Source organism: Tachypleus tridentatus, chromosome 7 (assembly GCF_004210375.1).
Source record: "Tachypleus tridentatus isolate NWPU-2018 chromosome 7, ASM421037v1, whole genome shotgun sequence".
NCBI classification, from domain to species: domain Eukaryota; kingdom Metazoa; phylum Arthropoda; class Merostomata; order Xiphosura; family Limulidae; genus Tachypleus; species Tachypleus tridentatus.
The window spans coordinates 43,906,796-43,926,872 of NC_134831.1; the positions used below are offsets into that span (position 1 = coordinate 43,906,796).

At 33.2% G+C, this 20,077-nt stretch overlaps 1 protein-coding gene across 2 annotated transcripts in view; it reads left to right on the plus strand.

The window, feature by feature from the left end:
* The first annotated feature begins 28 nt into the window (after positions 1–28).
* LOC143255546 (max-interacting protein 1-like) overlaps positions 29–20,077 on the plus strand; it is a 68,631-nt gene continuing 48,582 nt past the window's right edge. The window contains exons 1-3 of one of the 2 annotated variants that reach the window (XM_076511375.1): positions 29–238; positions 549–636; positions 12,346–12,375. In XM_076511375.1, coding sequence (XP_076367490.1) covers positions 184–238; positions 549–636; positions 12,346–12,375 — 173 coding nt within the window. In that variant the 5' untranslated portion in view covers positions 29–183. The remainder of the gene's footprint in view (positions 239–548; positions 637–12,345; positions 12,376–20,077) is intronic. The other variant, XM_076511376.1, reaches the window with a different exon arrangement.

Sequence of the window (20,077 nt, forward strand, 5' to 3'; positions counted from 1 at the left end):
TTGGGTGTCCGAGGATATTTCGTATCTTTGTCGGCTCGAGCAGTGAGGAACGTGAATGATACGAAACAAAACAAACGTCACAGACGAAGGACGAGAAGCCCCAGATAGTAGATATTGGTGTTGTGTGATCGCCATATTCTTGTGTGATTTTAGGAGATTTTTACATACCATTTTAAAGTAATAATGAGCATTGCTGATTTACTACAAGCTGCTGAATATTTAGAAAGACGCGAAAGAGGTAAGTGTACGCGCAATTACAGCTGACAAAGTATATTCAGTTAGTATGCGTTTTTGATTACAGAACGATAGTCCTCGGATGCGTAAACAAACACTGAAATTGAGTTCCTAATTTCTAAGGTTAGGCCTAAATCAGCCCAGTGCCTCCTGAGATTTTGACGATCAGCTGATGTAGATGTGTGATGCCTTTGAATAGTAGTCTACAGATAATTATACGGAATTAATAATTAAAGATTTAACATTCTTCAACTGATGAAGTGTTAATTTTAATACTTTTACTGTATGTAAATATTTTCTCATTTCTTTTGCAGAGGCAGAACATGGATATGCTTCAACAATGCCACATCCAAACGATCTCGCACGCAGACGACAGAAGTCAAAGAAGGCTCAGGGAAATAGGTATATTAATTAAAAATATCTAAGCCTTAAAGTAGATGTATGTAAAAATACAATATTATGATTAACTTCTATTAGTAATAAATGAAAAATAAATGTTTTTCTCCTGTCACTGTGAGGGTGGGATTATTTGTATACGTGCATATCTCGGACATCTTACTCGTAAGGACGGACTAAAATTATTTACTTCAAGCTTTTTCACTTTTAGGTCTTAACTTAAAGAGATCAGTTTAAACTATTTCAGTGTTAACTTGATAGGTTAATATCTACTTTAATTAGAATCAATTAAAACAGAACAGGAGTTTGTTATTAAAGTTGCATAGAGCCTAGTTTGTACGTTATATTGTGATTAATGTTTAGGGAGCAAGTTAGATTGTTTCACTATTTTTACTTTTCTCATATCATTTAAAATAATACAGTGTGGGGATGAGTTTTGTGTAGTTGATATATTTTTTTCTGAAATTATTAGATGGATGAAACAAACTTGTAATAAAAGGAACATGTGTATATTTGAAGAGGAAAAACACTTAAAGAAATAGTAAAATCTATCATTAAGGCAGAAAGAGAGGTTATGAATTTTTTATTTACTCAAAAATCAATTTAGAATTGAAATATTTTTGTGCATACATTAAATGTAAATAAAATAAATATGATACTGATCTTTTAAAAACTGTAATGGAGAAGATAACTAAAGTGAGGAGAATATTTTCAAGCTGACCTATATCTTTTAATAGTAGAGAACTTTTCAAACTTCTGTTTATGTTAAATGAGGGGTTTATTTTAAAAAAAAATTAAAGCTTCTGAAGAGTAAAGACCTGATGAGACTTGCTTAAGACCTTGAAGCAGCTTAATAAAATAGTGGGACTAGTTAAATCTTTGAGCAGTGTTTTTATTGTGATACCTATCCAGGAAGGAACTGGAAAGTTAGACATCTATTAATTTGATTTATTTTACCAGCAAGGTTTTTTGGGATTTGTTCTCAGAAGTTAAAGAAAACATATTTTTAAAGCTGAATTTTAATTTGCATCATAGTTTTAGTAGAGGGCTTTCTTGCATTACCTATTTATTGGTTTTTTTGTTGTTTTATTTTCCCTTTTATAAGGACCCTGCATATGAGAGCATCTCATCTGATAACTGTCTTCCAGAAAGCTTTGTTTGAGGTGCTTTGAAAAAAGCTGATCAGTAAGCTAGGTGTTTGAGCTTAGTGAAAAAGTTGGCAAGTGGAATGAAAATTGGCTTTCTGTCTTAAACCAAGCAACAATGATAAATTGGCATTTTGGTAAACATTGTTTTTTTGGGGGGGTCTGTTCTGGGATGTATGCTTATTTGTTAATAAATTGTTTGTTTTTGTTGTTTTTTTTTTTAAGCAGTAGTATTTCTAGATTTTGATATGAAATTAATGCTGGGAAGAGTTAATTCTGTTTTAAAAGACTTATTTATCCAAAAGGACGTAAGCTCAGAACATGGGTTAAAGAAAGGGCTTTCATTTGTGTTACAAGAACATTGGTATCAGGTGGAGAGACGGATTTGTGTGTTTTGTTGGTAATATCTTAAATCCATCTCCTGTGTTTAACTTTTGAAAGGAGCTATTGCAGTAGTTTTTGCAAGGTTTTATATATAGTCAGTTAAAAACTTTTACTATTGGTGTGACATTTCTTTACTAGTCCTAAACTGTTACCACCTGAAGATAAGAAAAATCAAGGCTCAATTGAAATTGAGAAAAAGTTTTGAAATAATTTAATTCAAGTTAGGTTTAACATTTTGTATTCACACACTTTTATAACAGCATTTAGAAATAAACACTACACACCATAGCACAAGATTAAAAAAAAACCCTAAACTTTTTAAAATTTGCTAAATTAAAAATTACTTGTAACATGACATGCAAGTGGGTTTAGTATGTAATAGATTTCAATGAGTGAAAAAAGAATGGTATCACATCAGAGTTTGACTTTTAAATAAATTTATGAATATCATATCAAACTCTTGGTCAGATTCACGTTATTTTAATTTTAGTCTATTTTCCACATAATTACTGTATCAACTGTTAAATTGTCATTTATAATGTCAAAAAGTATCCTAAAAGGAATTAGAAAAGTTTCTTAGCAGTTTAGTTATTCCTGATTACCTGAGATAATAGTAAACAACTGTAAGCAGTAGTAGTCCAAGACTTCACTAACATTATCTTGTCATCCAAACATGATCAGTTAATGATCCAGCAGGAAATATTGATTTGTATACCTGATTTATCTGTTTCATGAAGTCTTAGTCAAGTAGTTTTGTGTTAAGGAGATTTCACAAATCCATTAATGTTTCACTAGTACAATAGTTTATTTTTCTAATTACACCATATACTCTAAAGATTCATGTTTAAACACCAAAAGAAAATTAAGTACCCAAATCCCATAAGCATAAGTTTTATGATAATTATGTTAAATTTTAAGACTAAAAATTATTTCAAATATAATCATTAATGAAGACTAAGGACAAGTGACTGGATTGAAGTGTGGAAAATAATTTTTAATATTAAAAAACAACAGTGCACTTTGGATGAAGAAGTTCAAAGAAACATATTTCATCTAAGAGGAAATTTGTTCTTGTGGATAAAAAAAACAAAAGGGGGTAGTCAATTTATAGAATTAGTTGCTTGCTATTAGCATAGGCTGTAATTAACACTTTACAGGAACTTAAGAGTGTTGTATGGTAATTTTCTTAACTTCAAAGGATACGAGTGCAAGGAGACAGCCTTTAAGGATTAAATTGTTTTGTATTATCTATCTTATGTTAAATCCCATGCTTATTTTTCAGGAAATTACTGATTCTTTCTCAAGCTACTGTGAAGTGCTGATTCTTCTAATTATCAACAGGTTTCTATAAATTAATTTTAAGTGTTTTAATTGGAACCTAGTCTGTTTTGACCAAATCTTAAATTTATGTTCTCAATGTTCTCATCAAAAATCATATACCTCTATCATAATTTTTCTCTAAATAATCTTGTAAGTTCATTTAATTTTTTAAAACTTTTTTTGAGTTGAAAAGAGTTATTAGATTATTTATATATCCCTTCCATCCTTGGAATCATCTTTGTAGTCTTTTTCTGAATTTTTTTCCAATAAGTCAGTACACACACACATACACACACAAAGACTACACTATGTTATTTGTATAGGGAAGATAATTTGGCTTTATTACTATGAAGCCTTTTCCCTTAAATTTTGCTTTTTATCTCCAATTTTCCTTTGTCTTTATTAAGTCAATCAGTTTTGATTTTTTCTGTTACACTTTCTTTTTAGGAGTGATTTCTTGAATTAAAAGCAGCTTCTTTCTAGAAGTTTGCTAAATTTTACCCACATCACCTTTTAACCCTTTGTCCCAGTTTAATATTTCGTTTCAATAATAAATCTTTTATTGTGTCATGTCTCTCAGTGTAGATGTCTGTACATGGTAATGGGGTCTCCCAGTGAAGGTTCTGTTGGGGTGCCCCCTTTAGTGTCAGTCATGTGCCAGTTTTTTGCAGTCTTAAATGTTGTGAACCTTGTGTTTTATGGTGATGTTTGCATGTAGTATCCATGAAACCATGCCATTGCTGCTGAGTTCTTTGCTTTCAGCTCTATAGCATGTCCCATGGTGGGTGAGGTCAGTGGACACTGAACCTTTCTCTCTCTCATGGCTTCTTGCATCTTTCAGCCATTTCCTACTAAGGTTAAAACAACCCTTAATTAGTAAGTGACAATGCTTGGAAAGCTCTAATACTCAGTCCCAAGCTACAATTGAAAATGTGCCATGATTTTTCATTTTATGCTCACTATCTGAAAAGTCCTTTGGGCAGATGTTGAAGATTTTTACTCAGAAGGGATTGGAAGGGCTCACTGGCTCTTCCAAATCTGTCCAAAAATTAAGATTTGGAAACATTTTGGTTGAGAAACATCAAAACCAGAACATACTGAACTCCTCTTGCAGTCCAAGACTTTTGGGGATTTGTCTATTTAAGTTACTCCCAATGTTACTATGGATACATCTAGAAGAATTATTGCTGAGAGGGATCTTCTTGACATCGCTGAATCAGAGATTATCACCAGTCTCTCCAAAGAGGTTCAGTCGTGTGACCCATCTCCAATTGCAAAGGTGGGGTACTTCTGCCTACCTGCTTCCTCAAATTGATGCTCATTTCTCCATTTCCTTACATCTGTAAAGGTGGGTTACTTGAATTGTAAGGTTCTGCCCTGTATCCCTAACCCTTTAGTACTAGCAGTTTGGTCATTGTAAGACCTTTTGCCATGGCTCGTTTCGCCATAGCTTGTGGTGCTGCATCTTTTATGGTGGCAAGTACCATGAGGTGGATCAATGTGACCAGGAGCATTACTGCATCGACTTTGATGACTTCCACCATTTATATTCCCATTCATGTCCCAAGTGAATTGAAGAAGAAGAGATATAGCACTTGAGGCTGTTAACATGTCTTAGCCAGAGGCACTGACACTTTTGTCTTCTATGTTGACAAAGATGCAACACTGCCACCCTTCACTCTACCACCTTTGTAGGTGTGCAGACCAACCTTTCCATGCCTCTTCAAGACATTTTTATCTCTTACCTTCAGAGTTTGTTCCCTGTTGACTGGTTGGGTCTATTTCCATTGGCTCCAAGGTGGGGAAAAAAAAGCATTATATGATTGTACTTACAATCACTAAACTTGCAGTCATCTGACAGAGATCTGCTCAGTCAACCTTGGACAGAATCCATGGAGATCGACAGACCTCTGTTTTCTAAAGAGAAGCACCATGGTCTCCAATTAAAGGGTGCTGTGCTGTCATCCCTACTAAATAACAACAGTCACATTGTTTCAATAGAACTATCATGGCTTATGTTCCAACTTGGATGGTATTAAGGCTCTGATTAGTTCATACCATTCAGTCTTTCTTTCCTTACAGGAAGCTTTTCCTCCATTTGTCAATACCATCACCCTTTGGCAGTTTTTCTTCTATCAGAAAGACAGGTTGTGTGATGATTGAACACTTGATAGTGTGACTTTGCTGGTCACTCAGGATGTGCCTTCCACATCTGTGCCACTAGCCACTTGAGACTATAGGAAATCATCTCTCTTTTGGTCATATTATTACTATTTTTTCCATCTACTTTTCTTTAGGAGATACTTGCAATCAGTCAGACCTATATCAGTTGCAATCTCCCATTCTTCTCTTGTGTGATTTTAATGGACTTAGCTTCTCTCTGGGATAGCAGTGACATTGATGAAAGGGGTTATTTAATGGAGCATATACTCTCAGATCATAATCTCACTGTATTTAGTTATGATTATTTTATTTAATTTTATGCACCCAGTCAGTCCTTTACTGCTATAGATCTGTCTTCTCACCCTTCCTCTATTTTTATTTTTCTTAGAGTATGGGTTGTGTTTTGAATTTCATACAAAGCTACACAAGTGCTATCTGCACTAGTCGTCCCTAATTTAGTAGTGTAAGGCTAGAAGGAAGACACCACCCACTGTCAACTCTTGGGCTATTCTTTTACCAATGAATAGTGGGGTTGACTGTCAATTATAATGCCCCACAGCTGAAAGGGCAAGCATGTTTGATGCCTGGCCATGCCAGTTACCCATGTGGCAGTGATCATTTTCCCATCATCTTCCAGGAAACATAATCTGCAGGGTTTCCATGAGGCTCCCTTATGCTTGAGAGTTATCCCAATTTCTTGGTTGGTTATGGCTTCACAGTGGTCACTTGTATCATCAAGTAAAGAGGTACTAAATCTAAATCTGTTTTAAAACCCTGAATCTCCATATAAGTGGTCTTAGTTTGCCATATTCTTAGCATCCTGAACCTGGTTGTGGATTTTTTGTTATCTCAACCCAACAAAATTCTTTTAATGGAATGTCCTGTTTGTATAGTTGTTTTGAGGCAATGATGCAATGCTATAATTCCAAGCTCCATTTATTATATTTCTTGTTCCTACAGTGGTTTTCAGACTTTGTTCAGTTTAAGCTACATTTCAACTTCCTATTCATAGTTCGAGTTGCTTTGTGTATAACACACTACTTGTAGTTGGTATTCATGTGTATAAGTAACATGTTCCACATGCTCTAGCCACATTGTTTGTTATTCTGTATTTGTTTTCATCTTATTCATTCTGAACCTCCTAATGCTGAAAATGAGTTGTAGAATTTTACATCTAGGTTGAGGTTGGATATCTCTGTATTTATTCCAGGTGTTTTGTTTTACTGTGGATTGCACATTGTTGATTTGTCTCTATGATTATAATTGCTTCTTTACACTTGTGGAATTCAAACTGGCCCTTCTTTGGTCTGACAGTACATTGATCAAACCTTATGATGTACACTAGAAGATGCTGCTTCTCTTTGTTATTATTCTGTTGTTTTTAACTGGATCTGGCAGGAAATTTTTTTTCCTGATGTCTGGTGCTGGGCTATTGCCCTACCTTTCTCTACACCTTGGAAGGATCTCAAGATTCCTTGAAACTACTGTCCAATTGCTTTGACGAGCTGTCTCTGTAAGACCTCAGTGAGGATGGTTAATGCTAGTCTTGTTTGGTTCCTCCTGTCACTCACTCATTGTGGGCTCTGTTGACAGCACTCCACCATAGACCAAGTAATTCAACTTGAAATGTCAGTCAGAGAAGCCTTTCTCAAATGATAACATCTCATCATTATTCTTTGTCATTGAGAAGGCTTATGATACAACATGGAGGTGTGTCATTTTGCAGGACCTTTTTTATATGGGTTATGTGGCCATTTGCCCATTTTTATTAAAAAATTCTTAATGGACAGATGATTCCATGTTTGTGTGGGTTCGACACTTTCCTGTTCTTTTCTACAAGAACATGAAGTTTCTCAAGGCTGTGTTTTGAGTGTCACACTTTTCAGTATGAAGATAAATACCATCACTGAACAAACTGCAAATGGGCTCTATGTTAACGACTTCACATCATGGAGGTGTGTCATTTTGCAGGAATTTGCCCATTTTATTAAAAAATTTTAATGGACAGATGATTCCATGTTTGTGTGGGTTCGACACTTTCCTGTTCTTTTCTACAAGAACATGAAGTTTCTCAAGGCTGTGTTTTGAGTGTCACACTTTTCAGTATGAAGATAAATACCATCACTGAACAACTCCCTCTTACTGTTGCAAATGGGCTCTATGTTAACGACTTTCACATCTCGTGTCACGCATTGAACGTGAGGTATAATGAGCAGCAGCTACAGACTACTCTCGATCGTTTACTGAAGTGGACCATAGCCATAGCAAACAGTTTTAACTTCTCTCTCTCTTTAAAATCATTTGCGTGCACTTTTGCTACCAATGGGGTATTCATACTGATTCTGAACTTTGTATTGGTGAAGTTATGCTGTCTGTGGTTCCTGAGACAAAGTTCTTGGGGCTTATTTTTTTACCATAAGCTGACCTTTATACCATACATCAAGCAGCTATGGGTCAAATGTACAAGAGTGCTGAACATCCTCTGTGTCCTCTTTTCCACCACTTGGGGAGCAGATTGATGTTCTATGCCAGAGATATATTGTGCTCTTCTGTGATCAAAGTGACTGTGGATCACTGGTCTGTCGCTCTGGACCTTAAAGATGCTGGACCCTGTTTATCATCAGGAACTTTGGCTCTGCACTGAGGCTTTCTGCACATCCCCAGTTCAGAGTTTATACACAGAATCTCATGAACCTTCTCTACACCTCTGCTGTTTGCAATTGCCTTTACTGTATACTTCAAAACTTTGATCTTTACCACAGTATCCCTTGGGTTGTGATTTCCTTCCTTGGTGGGCCATGCTTTTTCAAAACAGGTGATCTGCCATTGCTCCTTTTAGCCTTTGTATCCAGGCACAGTTGGATGAATTGAGTCTGTTCTTAGATAATGTTGCTGTATTTACTGGACAGCCCATCCCACCATGGCTTCTTACAGTCCCCAAATGTGACCTTTCCTTGAGTCATCTGAGGAAAGCAGATATTCCTGATTGGAAATACTGTCTGTTATTTGCTGAACACCTTTCAAACCATCCTTTTATTCCTATGTATATGGATGGTTCAAATCAGGTTACTGTGTGGGCTCTGCCATGGTTTGTTGGGGTTCAGTGGTTGTGAGCAGACTCCTCTGCACAGTTTCTATGTTCACTGCTGAACTGTATGCCATTTCTCTTACCCTGGATTACATAGAAGCTAAGCAGTACTCAAATTTTCCTATTTATACTGGTTCACTTAGTTCTCTACTGGCCCTGGAATTGCTTCATGTTAGTTCTCACCCTGTTTTTGCTGATATTCATAACCAGCTGACCCATTTTTCTTTAACATCTACTTCTATCCAGTTTTTCTGTATACCAGGCAATGTTGGTATTCATGGGAACAGGCTTGATGACACTGCAGCTAAATTTGTCTGCTCTGGCACTATCATTGCTGTGTCTGTTTTATACATGGACTATGGTCCTGTATTCAGGGTTTAGCTCCATGCCACTTGGCAGTTGACTTGGAGTGAGCAACATGAAAACAAGCTTTTCCAAATAAAACCTTCTGTTGGACTTTGGCCATCTTGATTCTGTAAGGATCAGAAACAGGAAGTTGTCCTAACTAGATCATGCATTGGTCACAGTTTAACTCACCATTTTCTTTTATCTGGGACTGATGTACCAATGTGTTGTCTGTGTAACACATGGGTCACAAGAAGCCACATTTTCGTGTCTTGCCGTCCTTACCACTCTCAATGATGGCACGATTTTAAACATGTTTAGTCTCAAGGTTTATCCATAATGTTAGTCTGCCTTAGAAATGTTTTTAGTTTTTTAAAGGCCATTAATCTATTTAATGCTATTTGTTGTTTTTTTATACAGTAGACCTTTTTTAATGTGATTCCCTTTTAAGAATCAAAGTGCATCTAGTTCTATTTCAAATTAGAAAATGGCTGTAACATTAAATAACTCAACCAGGACTGGAAAGACAAACTTCAGGTGTCTAATGCTGATGTTTGAACTACTTGTTAGTCATCCCAGTGAGTTTTAATAATTAAAATTTTGCTACAAGTCTTTTACAACCTTTATTACTTTCTGAAAATGGCCATAATGTCAAATAACTCAAACAGGACTGGAAAGGCCAACTTCAGGTGATTAACACCAATTTTTGAACTTACCCATTAGTCATTGCAGCAAATTGTGGTGCCTACAATTATGCTACAGAAATTCCTTTACAACTTGTATTACTGTAGTTTTTCTGTTACTGCTGTAGACTGATGTAAAAATTGGATTTAATGCTATTTGTTTTTTAATTCAAAAATTAAACTTTGTTTTGTTTTACCTTAATTTCCTTTTATGAATTTTAACTTTTTACTGGATGTTTGGTGCAGATAATCTTGTTGCTTTGCACCATAAAATGCCAAACCAACCAACCAATCTACTCTGAAAATGTATTTTCAATAGGTACTTACCCACTCTTACACGTTTCACACCTTTTATACTTACTGCTAGCTTCTTCAGTATGAGTGCTATTATTATTGGTGAAGAGTAGTCACATGCTGTATGAAATGGTGCAGAAGTGGTGAGGTATGTAAACTTAGCATAAATGTTTGTATGAGTAGTGGTAATTACCTGTCAGAAATAACTTTTCATTGTAAGCAAACGTTCACTTTAAGTAGCTGACTCTTAGGATTGGAATATTCATTACTTGAACATTACAATAGTTAAGGGCTTGAAGAAGTGTTCCTTGAATATTTGTAGGTTTTTAAACTAGGATATATGTGAATGCCTATTTAGGATTCTTTAAACTGAACTCCGATGGCTTAACAACTCATTGTTACTGCTATATTGTTAATCCTTGTATTGGAAAACCTTTGAAAATAAAAGATAGTTTAACATTTATTATTAGTAGAGAATCTCTAGTTATTTGTTTCATAATATTATTATTTTATATGCATTATGTAGACTTATTGCTCCTTAATTTCCTTATGAAAGAAGTAAGAAATATTTAAAACTTCATAATAAATGTTGTTGAAACATGCATATACCAACACCTAGGCAAAATCCAAACTTCATGTTAAAATTCCTGTTTCTCCAGTCTACTTAATTTTGGCAGTTGGAAATATTATGCAAAGCAACATCATGTTAATGACAGGCTCTTATAAAGTATAATTGCTTATTTCTGCTATTAGTCAAGATTAGTGAGGGAAATGTTGCATGATAGCTATAATAATGCAAATTTACAATTTGATGGCATGTAATATTTATTATTGTTAACTTTTGTTTCATAAATTTTCTCATCTTATACAGGAACTATATATAAATTGTGGTTCATTGTTCTAAATAAAGACTCAAGCTAAAAATACTGTAAAATATATATAAAAAAAAGTGTCAAATTAAGAACTAGTTTTTGGCTCATGTTGGCAAAATGCCACATTTAAATGTATTGTAACAAATGTGTGTAATGGTCTAAATTGGCAGGTTTAATGTTTTGGTAAGGTTGATTCATTCAACCACCTTATGTTAGTGTTTTAGCATAGAAGTTTTTAATGTAAAGAATCGGTATATTAATTACCATCTGTATTAATTAGTGACTTAAATTTTATTAGACACTACAGAGGACTTAAAGAAAAACACAAATTTATGTTGGATATGAATCATAACAGATCAGCTGTACATAAATTGCATTGTGAAAATTTATGCGATAAGAACTAATCCATTGTAGTGTAATTGAATTATCTTAGTAAGTCTTCAGAGAATAGGGCAATTCTACTTGATCAAACAGATTGTTCAGCTTATTAGATTTGGTAAGTTGCTGAAAGAAGAGCATTCCTAAAAATACTAGAATTTACTGTTGTCTCAAATCTATTAAATGTTTAAGAATATTTAACTAAATATTTCAAGGTGTACCATAAAATAACCTAATTCTAATATTTCAAGCCATAGTTTTAGCAAATTAGTATTTTCCTTTAGTTACATTTTATAGTTGCTGTGTAAGTAACATGATTTTTTTGACTAAATCTTCTTTTTTCTAATAGTAGTTGCATTTTTTCCCCATCTTACAAATGTCATAAAGGCAAAAACCCATTTGTTTTTAGAGAAACAGTTTACTTTGACAATTTTCTTTGGCTTTAGTTTTGGACATTTTATCTCAGGTTGAGATTTACAGTCATTACCAGAAGTATCAACATGAGGTTCTGAATTTTAATTTTATTAAGGTTACCAGTAAAGGAAAGTACTTTTTGAGTAGGCAGAATTCAGGCAGTTCCAACATAGCATTCAGATTGTTGCTGACTTTTCCAGAACTTTTAACAGTTTGCATATGGCAAGCTTTTAAGTGTGCTTGATATCGAGTAAGCTGATATATATTTTGGATTTTTATCCAGTGATCACATGATGTGATAAATGGCACTAATAACATAGTTTGCATGATGGAAGAGTACAGATAGTGCAGTCATTTGCTAAATAAGTGAAAATTCTCAAATATGTTATACATGGATTCAGCTTGGCATTGTATAATCTATCGAATGGGATTGCAGAAGGTAGTAACCATGTTAATAATAGTGCAATGTAATTATTTATTTGAATTTTGCTTAAAATTTTGCTATTTATAAATAGGCAAAATCAATATTTAATATCTTAAACAAGTGAAATGTAATTAACTTAGTGGGTTGTAAGAAAAAATGCTTTATTGCTTTCTTGTAATAGTAACATTTTTATTTTTTCCTGTAGAACAACGCACAATGAACTAGAAAAAAACAGGTAAGATGGTGTTTTCATGATGAGCTCATTAAAATCTTTATCTTTTAACCTATTAAAAACTAATTGAATTTACTGTTTCTTTCATTATAAGTAAAAACAGATCATCTACACAGTGTTTTTAAATGTTTCAGGTGTGTAGTTTTAGTATTATATATCTATTATCAAGAAGTTGGTGCAGTATAATTTTAACTTTGTATTACATATGCTGAGGATAGTGCATTGTTTTATAGTAATGTACTTTCCACATTACAATTAAGTTTTCAATGTATTTATTTTTGAATGATACACTGTATTCTGTGTTTAATTTGGTAAAGTTTCAAATGTAGATTTGCTTCAAATTTTCTGTGAGGTTTTCAGCAAATTTTAGTACTTTGTTTATTAGAATATGTATTGTATCAGATCATATTAATATTATATAAGAAAATATGAAATAAAATTTATTCCAGTAACCAATGAAATTAAAGAAAAAGAATTTTCAGAAGTGTGAATTCTTGTTTTAGAATGTGAAAGTTCAGAACAGTGTGTAACAATGTCACTGGTGTTCCAGTTAACTTATTATTTATGCAATTAATTCTGCTATGTATGTATGTAGGGTGTGAGATTTTCAAATCATAAAACTTGGTAAATCTCTGCATTTTGGATCTTAAAATTAGGATCCTTTCTGTTTGGTTCCTTTGGTGGGGTTAGTGGCACATTTATATATTTGCAGTATCAAAATACGAGATTCAGTTCTCTGTGATGAGTGAAATGCAAACAGCCAGTTGGGTAATTTTGAGCTTAAAAAAGCCAACAACACAAGTCTTGTAATTCTGTTAGAACAAGTTAGTTTTAATTATGCGTTTACTTTTCATGGCCTTGCATGGCCTCTTGGTTATGACTCTTGTCTCTCAATCCGTGGATTATGGATTCATATTCTGTTGCATAACTCCTTTGCTCTTTCAACTGTAGAGGCATTATAATGTGATGGTCAATTTCACATTTATTTTGTAAAAGAGTAGCCCAGGAGTTAGCAATAAATAGTATTAACTAGCTGCCTTATTCTCAATCTGTTGCTTTCAAATGAAGAAATTCTCATATTTTGCAGGGAAATTATATATATTTATCCAGTGAATTATGCAAATAATAAATATCAGGTGAAATAGATATCTTTACGTACATTATTGATGCTGTAGTTTTTGACTAACTTATCAGACTGAGTTACAGTAAAATTCTGAAGAACTTTCTTTTGTGTTCACTCTCAAATTACATTGAAAAATGACATATGGCTTGAAATTTAACATGGGCTAAGAATGGCACCTGAGAATCACTTTCAACTTTCTCTGTTATTGCGAGTACAATATCATGTGTTCATTGACATATGCAGTTGTGAAACTGTCAGTTGTTACAATTTGCTTTATGGCTAATTTTTCAAGGAAACAACAAAGGAAGTGCTGAGTTACTCAAAACTGAGGTGTCTGGTCATGCTGTGCATATGATAAATCTCAGTAAGCATTTTGAGGGCTATAGATATTTTTGGTTAAAACATTTAGGATATGTTTATGTATTAATGTGATCCAAATAAAGTATCTTTTTAATAAAGTTGAATGTGAACAATAGGTAAATGGAATAAGACTAAAGATTGAAGGAGGAGTTTAGGTGAACATCTGATTTATAGATGCTGTATAAAGATAACCCAGTTTGCTGGGAATTATTGTGCACCAAGTTACAATAGCATTGAATCATTTATAAAGAGCAAGAGATATTAATAATAATTATAATAGTTTTTGTTGTTTGTACTGTTTTTCAATAAGAAAGATTTTTATTCTTGCATGTGGGTGGGTGAGAAAATCATTAAGAGTTGCATTTTTGGATATTTTAGAGGTTCTCTTACTTTCTTCAGATGGTTACATATTTTGATTTTATAAGTTATAAAAGTTATAAGTTTTATATGAGTAACTCTAAGTATATTTGGTATTGGTCAAAAGTTTCTTCTTTTGCTGTGTTTCTCAGGAAGAAGAGTGTTAACTGATATAAGAAAGAGTTCATCCATTTTTTTCCATGAGTTTTATGAAAGCTAACAGGGTGAAGTAAAAATAACTTGCCTGAGAAATTTTATTCAGTATCAGAATATAATTGTGACACATTAATGGTTAATATAATTTTATTTTAATTTGCAGTGGTTAGGTTTTGTCTGTGATAAAGCTGTTAACAATGTTAAAGATTTGCCTTATCCCTTCGACAGTTATATTCACTGATCTCTAATATGGATGACACTATGAGGGTATTTTGATGTAGTAGGATAAGGGGAATAACTGAAACTTTGAAATATGGACAATTTTGATGATGGGAATTTCATTGAAATTCAGGGTTATATGCTATTCAATAGGAATAAGGTACTAAAAAGAGAAGTGGGCTTTTATCAAAAATATAAAAATATCAAAGTGAAGAGGTTGAATGTACTTTGAGTTTGTATTAGCTGTTACAAGAGGAAATGCCTTTTTAATTGAAGTTTGTTACAGACTACCTGAAGAAACTGACAAAAAGGAATGAGAAATTACTTTGAGATATTAAGGAGGTCATAATTGAGGGTTTTAATTTTAGGTATTATAGATTGAGGCATTTTAAAATCAAGCTTGAAGGAAATAGATTTTTAGAAACAATTCAGGATGGTTTTCTTCATCATGCTTCAGAAGGGTTTTTGGAGAAGTTTATTCTCCTCTTTACACCACATTGTTTTGTGTATCTTATGAGCTTATCTATTCTTACATGGTTCCTCTCCCCAATTGTATACTTTGGGTTCTCATATTTCTTGATCTCACTCTTCTATTCCTGCTGTGTTCATATCTCCCCATTCCATTTTCCTGGCCTTCTTCTGATTCTGGGCCTGGCATGACCTAGTAGTTAAAGTGCTGAACTTGCAATTTAATGGTTGCAGATTGAGATCCATGTCACTGAATATGCTCATCCTTTTGGCTCTGTGGGATTATAATGTAATGGTCAAACCCATTATTAATTAGTAAAAGAGTAATCCAAGAGTTGGCAGTGGATGATGTTGACGATCTCTCTTTCCTTTAGTTTATCACTACTCAATTATAAATAGCTAATGCAGATGGCTGTTGTGCAGCTTTATAGGAAATTCAAAACAAATCAATCTTCTCCTCATCCTTGGGATTGTTGCTTGTCCTGTTGGTAGGTAACCTGCCAGGTTTTACTCCAGGTTTAAGCCCATGTATCTCTTTTCAACAGCTTTTCTTTCCACTTTTATTATTCTCTTTCCATTCCTTTTTCTTGTTAACTTTCATGTATCTTCATTATCTCAAGGATGCAGTTTCACATCTTTTGGCCAAGAATACCCACAATTGAAGTTATTACTCTCCTTTCTGTATACCTCCAAAAAAAACAAACTAGTATCCAGTTATCAGCCTGCGGCATCTTCAGTGATTCTTTTCAGCTTGACTGCAAAAGACCAAGGTTAGTATTTTGGATGTCTTTTACTATATTTCAACTGCCCCATTATCCTGTTATTTTTTCTTGTTTCATCCACTGGCATTGTGTCATCCAATTTTGTGCTCTTCCTTTTGATATTGTATCTGCTTCTCATGTCTTTATTCAAGTCATGAGAGAGCACCTGCCTACTATGTTAACAGATTTTGGTTGAGGTTCTGTTGTTTTCTGGTAAAATGGTTCCCCCCACTTCTTGGGAGGGCTGTTATATGTATCTTTGGGAGGCTATTTGGCTGGGCTGGTTTGTCAAGCATTCTGAACCTGCACTCACTCCTGCCCAATACTTGAAAGAAAATATTTTGATAATTATTAACAAATTTTCTTTTTATAACACTGAAAGTTCACCACAGCAGTTAATAAATTAGGCTATAAAAATACCAAATTTGAGGTAATTGATAAATATGTAACAACTGTACTGTTTAATGACTTAATTGTTATTTTTATCAATGTGATAATAATAAAAGGTTATTTACAAATGCTTTCATGATTCTATGAAAAGTTTTTGTGCATCATATCCTGATATTAAATTTAAATAATCAGTAATTGAATTTACTTTTATTTCATGCACTGATATTGCTCTAAATATTTGTTTATATGAATATCTTTATTCAGCATCAATAGGATTTATAACAACTAATGAATAAATATTCGTTTTTGCTTAAGAGTGACAAATTTTTCATTTCTAAATAGAGGAATAAACAAAATTCCCCTTAAAGGGGATTTGATGTAGTTCTAAATTGTTACAGTTGAATTTCATGATATGCGATTAAAATTACTGATATGTAGATGACATTCAAGTGGTGATGTTGGAATGGGGCTTTCATTTAGACTTAGAATCATGATCATATAAATGGTTGTGGATCAGTACATATGTAATTTAATTAGAGAAAAGCTTGAAATGTCTTTTTGGTGACCTTGTCTAAAAATGAATTTGAATATATTTCAGCTATAATTAACCATCGGGTGTGGTAGCAGCTATAGATTAAAAGTGACGAAGGCCAAGGTTAAGTGTTATCATAAGTTTCTGCATTGAGTTTACCTGTTGCTGAGCATATAATTACCAGGTTAGCAGCTTGTATATATATATATAAAAATCAGGTTCCATTGTCAAGTACAGCTTGGGAACCTCACAGTAATAATTTCTGGTACTGTGTATGAATATTATTGTCATTCATTGTTGTTTTTTTCCTAATCAGATATATTCACTTTTAATTGGGATCAGTTCAGTGTCATAAATATGTATTATTTAATGAGCTTTGTTAAATTTAAAATATATTAAGTAACATAAGCAGTATTTATGAAGCATCTTGTGCATTATAGTAACTGTGGAATCAATTTTTAACCTCATTTTTAAGTTTGCAATTAAGACTGATGGGACATTAGATTTTTACTCTTCAGAAGTATTCTGTATTTTAAAACCACTATTGCACAGACACAACATGGAAAACCTATTTAATGGATTTTTCTCCTAATTTTTACATTGACCCAAAAGTCTCGCATCAAATAAACAGTATACAAGGAGATGACAACTGTTGTATGCTAGTTGTTACTGTACCAGATGTAAGGCACACGTAGGTAATCCTCGGGTTTTCTGTTTTTTTACAGTGGTGTAAAGAGAATAAACTCTAACATTTATTGTAAACTTATCTGTATTGGATAATTATCAAAATCCTCTTCTGTGCTAAACACTAACATGACATTAATAAACAAGTGGCACTGAGCTTCTTTATTGTGAAGCATATTTATGCATGTTCTTATATAAATGAAATGTGTAATCTAATTACATTACTTGATTAGAAAAAAATCTCTTTATGCATAATATTTTTGCATGATTTGAATAACTTTTATCTGTGAAATTTATTTAATAATCTGATTAACCTTAACAGCTGGTTATTTTTTTTCTTGAAGTTTTAATCAAATATTTAAATTTCAAATGTGTGCTATTTTACAAGTTATTGACACTTATGCTCTTAGTATATTGGTACATAATATGAAAAATGCATTACTTTCCCATTAGTTAGTCATAGAGACATCACCCTTCAAAGACAGTACTTCTGCAAAGTTGATTTTTCTGAAAAAACTCCATGACTTAAAAATACAACTAAGAAAAAGTAAATGTAGGTTAGAGAATATTTGAACATAACAATGTCTTATATTGGTTTGATTTTAAAACATGCATATTTTTGACAGTGTAAGCAAAATAAAAAATTTCTAGCACTAAAATATATGGGAAGCTTTGTTAACTACTGTGGACCTGTAATAATCTGCACTGATGAAAGGAATGTATTTGATCAGATATACTGATGTGTGGGGAATGGTTCATTAGTGTTAGCTGGGTGTGGTTTTGACCAAATGGCTGCCTCTGAAATGCCAAAGTTTCCCAATAATTCTATTAAATGGTCAAGAAAAGATCCTTGTATACTTTAGCCACACCTTGATGTTGACAGATTGGCATTACTATTATAACAGTGCAAATATTTGGCAGTGTGGTGCTACTAGAACAAATCTAAATCTGTTGCCATATTAATGGCCCCAGTTATTTTACGTGCTAAGTTACTGGCAAAAATTTGTTTATCCTGTCCTACACTCTTTATAAATTTTTCTTGTTACTGTGCAGTGATATCTCAGGAGGTAGAGGTGTATGCTGCTACTGCTATTTATCACACAATTGGGTTAAAAGATTCTTTATATCAGAACTATGATAATTCCGTACTTGTGTGGGTTGTCTACTTCTACCTGTTTAAGCTGCACTTTATTTGTGGTACATAACAACTACATTATCAAAGAACTTGTTGATTGTCTCTTTACATGTACCATTATTTTTGTGCACCTTGTAAGGCTACACATCTTGAATGTTAAGTCCATCCAAGTATATATTAGGTTGAGGAATAATTCGTGAGCGTTTTTAAATAATTTCATTCAAGCATTACATGCAAGACAAAACAATACTTCAGTGCACGAACACATTACACCCAAAACATTTATTATGATACTTTATTTCATGTAATACCTAGGTATATAGTATGCATTGTTTTAAACGAAATTGCAAGAAATTAAATGTGAAAAGCAGATGGTGTCGAAAATGCTCAATTTTTTTGTCCACTTGACATTCCAGTTAATGAGCTGAAAATGAAAGCAAACATTAAAATCGTATGAAAATCAAACACACCATCTATTAGAGCAAAAAATTATCTACCAAATGACATGAAATATTTTGCGAAAGTGTTTCATTTATGAATATATTTTTTAACTTGAAAAAACGCTCACGAATTATTCCTCAACCCAATATAAATTGCCCTTTACCATTAAAATTTTAAATGCTAATAATGTTAACAATTAAGCCTCTGTTTTTGATATATTTTGGTGTTCACAGTATTAGTTATTATATTGTTTATATTTTGTGTATGAACCCTACATTCTATTCCTTAAACAGTTAACAGAGCTGTGACTTGGCATGAAGCAGTGATGAATACCGAAGAACATACAAATATCCTTATACAAGTAGCCAAATCTTTCTAAGAAAAACTTTTAGTTACAACTAAATGTTGATTTCCTTTCATTTTCATGAACTTGGGTTTGAATTAAAGCACATAACCATCATCAGTATACCTGAAGTCCACATGGACCCCAATGATAAATATTTTTAATATTTTTTCATTGATTAGTTATTTTTATATTTATTTTTATGTAATTGTCACATTATCATCCTCTGACATGAAAATAGTAAAACTTTCAATATTTTGCAGTTGAATAATTTTTGTGAATAAAAAGTTGCATGGGACCTGTGCAGGACCATAAGTAATATACAGATTTGGAGCTCTGCCTTCATCAGGCATTGTGTGTATGGATTCACAAAGGTTATCCATCATGATAAACAGTGATTGCATGTTTGATCTCTCCTGAAGTGAAGTAATGCACACAACCAACCTCAGACGTCTGCAGAATCCCAGTGCAATGTAGAAAGGCATCAAACCTGCCTTTGTAGATCTTGGATTGCTTGACACAAGGTAGCATGCTGGTCAAGGTGTTCCAGCAACAAGAAATTGATGTTTTCTTTGCCCAAGAATTGTGGACAGGAAAGTCCATCAAAGCTGTATGGCATGTGGAAACCATGTATCCACTGATCACTCCACACCCAGTGTACAGTATAATGAATATTTGTAAAATGACAGGTAAAAGATATGAGAAACACTATGTTCACTCAGAATATGTTTTGCTT